At 45.7% G+C, this 4,379-nt stretch overlaps 1 protein-coding gene across 1 annotated transcript; it reads right to left on the reverse strand.

The window, feature by feature from the left end:
• Positions 1 to 342: 342 nt before the first annotated feature.
• Positions 343 to 4,160, reverse strand: LOC121891250 (shaker-related potassium channel tsha2-like). Its single transcript, XM_042404077.1, has one exon. It carries the CDS (start codon positions 4,084 to 4,086, stop codon positions 2,644 to 2,646), a length of 1,443 nt encoding a protein of 480 aa, XP_042260011.1. The 5' UTR covers positions 4,087 to 4,160; the 3' UTR covers positions 343 to 2,643.
• Positions 4,161 to 4,379: the final 219 nt, after the last annotated feature.

The following is a 4,379-nucleotide window of genomic DNA, read 5'->3' on the forward strand; positions in this document are numbered from 1 at the left end:
TGAATGAGGAGTCCGGGTGAATAAGGTGCTTTAATGGCAGCGCCAATTACGGAAACTTTAAGTACCTGTTTTTATGTGCAACAAGTAACGGAGAGTTTGTCTGCTCCAACAGGAAGTGCTTGGGCAAAGTGCGAAAATACAAATTTAGTCGATTCATTGATTAGATGGGTAATTAATCAGATTAACAGATGCAGTGTTTGAAGCCGTTTATCAATTAAAACTATCAGAGGCCGACAGATACATCAGCAGACCGATATCTGCTAATCACACGTGTATATGTGTCTGAGTTTGTATGGAAGCAAAGAAATGCCAAAATAAGTAAATATTTTATAAATAACTGGATATCTTCTGTTGAAATATTAATACAGCCGTTTTGTTTTGTTTTTTTTTTGGATTGACATATTTTTCTTTGAAAATCTTTTACCTGAAATTAAATGTTTTAAATTTTCTGAAGTTTCGTGATTTCAAAATCTTAAATTCATGTTCTTCAGGTTTCCAGTTGCTCCTAAATTTCTCGGATCATGTGACTATGAACAACATAACGTCACAGGACGGAGGTCAGCACGAGGTCCGTTGAGTAGCTGTTGCGGAGCTTTCAGTCGTCTTCCTCGGCAGACGGAGTTTGCTCAGTAAGTTGTTGTGGAATTGTAGAAGATCACGTTTCCATTTTTCTGAGAACTTTAAGGACTTTTTTTCCCACTTTGGCTTCAAATTTGAGATTCAAAGTTTGTTCTTGCAGTCCAGAAAACAATCTCACCATGATCCATTTTTAGCAGCTCTTCTGCAGCTTTCAGTCATATTACATGATCTTCTTCAGCAGATTGTTTATCCTTGGTTTCCCACATGTTATAGTTTGAATATTTCATCTTCATCAAGTTTTAGCAAAATTATTTTTTCTTCCTTTAGTTTGTTTGTTTGTTTTTACTTGACTTGATTTTTTTACATCTAAATGTAACCAACATGATTTGAAAATTGGAAACTTTTTGAATTTCGGAACTTGAAATTACCGACCTAAAATTTACCACATAAATTCAGATTGATGATTTAAAATGATCTAGAAATAATTATGACATAATTATGACATTTTAAATGTCACTGAATTTCAAAGCTTAGACTTATGACATTTTTTTGCTTCCATACCCGGCAACAAGAAATGACTGAACATTAATGTATCTTCATTATTTAAACTAATTCACAGTTTGCAAGTCAAATTCTTGTCACTACAATCATCTTGGATGGTAAAATGTGATGTAATCTGCCTCCAGACATGATGTCACAACACCTAAAAAAAACAATATAAACTATATTGTCTTTTTCTTTCAAATATCTGTATATCAGCCTCGCAAATCCAGTATTGGTCGAGCTCTAAAACACCCTAAAATGTGAACATTACATATTTTTTCTTAAATTTAATCCCTTTAGGGTTTTTTTTTTTTCGTGTCAATCAGACAAAATATACAATCTTTAAAAGATCACTTTAGACTCAGGGTTGTTGTGATGGGTATTTTTTATTACCCATCACCTAAAATGTCAGATAATTAGAATAATTGTTTGTCTGCAGCCCAATTTGGACCCTTTGTATGATTCCTGTTCTCCGTGTGAAGGTGTGGGGACAACAGGTCAAACATCTGGCTGTAAATGTGTTATATGGGATCATTTTTCCTGCATAAGATGAAAGTGATGTGTTTAGTTTCAGCTGGTGGAATCAAACAACATGGAGGCTTCCACAACATGGTGGTTTTCTCTCTCTCTCTCTCTCTCTCCCTCCCTGTCTCTACACTTTCAGCCTGCGTCCTTTCATTCCTGTGGCAGACAATACAGAAAAGTCTGGAAGGTTGCTATAGAAACTGCATCCACTGGAGGGATGCAGGAATGCGGTTCATCCACACAGTGGCGCTCTCGGTTTGCAAATCGCTGCACCTGATTTCATCTTACAAACAGATTAAACCTTCTGAAGTCTGCAAAAATTTTAAATCTGCATGTAAAGAAAAAGGGTGTGTTCGCCCTGTGTCTTGTCTTACAGGCTACTTGTGTTTACAGAATGTAGATTCTACTCAAATCTGGCGTTAAAGTCGTTTAATTTTAGGATAATCGATTCTTCCAGCGTGCTGCCAGTTGAAATGACACATCATCTGATCCACCACTGAGCTCCAGCCAGTCTGAATGGAAAATACATGAGGCTGAAATAACAGGTGCGTGTGCGTGTGTGTGCGCGCGGGACCATATTAATAACATCCACCATGTGCCTCCTGCATCAGTCTGTATATTTAGATTAAATTGGTCCTGTGTTGTGTCTCAGCTTCAAATAGACTGAAAATCAAATGTAAACGTTCAACCTGCATTCGGGCAATAAATTACGCATTTACTAAGAGAAACATTACTAATCATAAAGTGCTACAATTGGCTATAGGCTGATCTTTGACTCATGACGCGCGTAATGGAAGACAGTTTCAGGAGGATAAATATAAATTCTCTTATAATCCATCCACTGTTGTGATTGAAATGATTCCCTTTGATGGCAGAAATAAGGAGCTCGCCAGTCTAAACTCAAACCAGAGCGCAGGATGTGGGGATGGCGCTGAAAGAAACCGTTTCCCTCCAACGCGCCACTGACGCGTAATTCTGGGTAAAAAAAAAAAAAAATCATACATCTGTGAGCTTCCCGGTGTAGGCTTTGTGCGGACTGCAGTTGGTGTATTTGATGGAGTCCGCGTCGTCGCTGTCCAGGTAGTCAGACTTGGACAGAGACGGTTTGCTGTCGCTCCTCTTGAACTCCCCAAACTGCGGCTGCAGCTGCCCGCAGGTCACATGCGTGTACTGGAACTGCTCCTCGTGCTCCGTCTCCCGGTGGTAGAAGTAGTTGAAGTTGGAGACGATGACCGGCACCGGCAGCGCGATGGTCAACACTCCGGCGATGGCGCACAGGGAGCCCACGATCTTCCCCCCGATGGTGACCGGACACATGTCCCCGTAGCCCACCGTGGTCATGGACACCACCGCCCACCAGAACGCGTCCGGGATGCTGCTGAAGCCCGATTCCGGGTCGTCGGTCTCCGCGAAGTACACCGCGCTGGAGAAGAGGATGACTCCGATGAAGAGAAAGAATATAAGCAGCCCCAGCTCCCTCATGCTGGCCTGCAGCGTCTTCCCGAGGATCTGGAGCCCCTTGGAGTGTCTGGAGAGCTTGAAGATCCGGAAGACCCGGACCAGGCGGATGACCCTCAGGATGGCCAGAGACATGGCCTGCTGGCCGTTCCCCTGGTGCTCCGCTAACTCCAGCCCCAGCGTGATGAAGTAGGGCATGATGGCCACGATGTCGATGGTGTTCATGATGTTCTTGAAGAACGCGGGCTTGCTCGGGCAGGCGAGGAACCGGACCAGCAGCTCGAAGGAGAACCAGATGATGCAGAGAGTCTCCACGATGAAAAACGGGTCTGTGAACGGGTTTGGCTTCTTTGCGCGCGCGGTTCCGTTCACCACCAGCTGCTCGTCAAACGTTCTGGATTCCTCTCTGAACTCGGGTAAAGTCTCCAAGCAGAAAATCACGATGGAGATGAGAATCACCAGCACGGAAACTATTGCGATCCCCCTGGCGGGTCCGGAGCTCTCCGGGTACTCGAACAGGAGCCAAACCTGCCGCTGGAACTCGTTATCAGGCAGCGGGCGCTCTTCCTCCTTAATAAACCCCTCATCCTCCTTAAAATTCTCAATCACCTCATCCCCCAGTTCGTAGAATTTAATCTCCTCCATGAAGATGTCCACCGGCACGTTGACGGGTCTCCTGAGCCGGCCGCCGGACTGGTAGTAGTAGAGGATGGCATCGAAGCTGGGTCGGTTCCTGTCAAAGAAATACTCGTTCCTCAGCGGGTCGAAGAAGCGCATCCTCTTGCGCGGGTCCCCCAGCAGAGTGGAGGGGAACTGGGCGAGCGTCTTCAGCTGCGTCTCGAAGCGCAGCCCGGAGATGTTGATGACCACCCGCTCGCAGCACTCCTGGTTCTCGGCTCGCTCCGGGTCGTAAACATCCTGGGCTGACAGGGCGGCAAGTGCCACAGTCTCATCCAGGTTCTCTCCGGGCACCACTGTCATCTTTCCCCCCCAGACAAGGGCGACGCTCCCCGCACCTCAGTCCTCTCTGTTCCCCCTCCGACACCTCCGCGCGTATTTGGAAACCAGCTGAGCGTCTCCTCGTGGCTTTTTCTTTTTTTTTTTTTTCTCTCGGTGTGTCGGCGTCACGTCTGCGGGTGAGCTGGTTCCGCTGGCATTTTTCTGTCCCCCCCCTCCCTCCTCTCCACGCTCACCTTCCCGTCCACGCGCTGTTGTAGTCTGGACTATCGGCTCGGCTGTCACATTCGCTGCATTTTAAGCAGGCTTTGCCCTCC

This window comes from Thunnus maccoyii, chromosome 23, assembly GCF_910596095.1.
Source record: "Thunnus maccoyii chromosome 23, fThuMac1.1, whole genome shotgun sequence".
Classification (NCBI taxonomy): Eukaryota; Metazoa; Chordata; class Actinopteri; order Scombriformes; family Scombridae; genus Thunnus; species Thunnus maccoyii.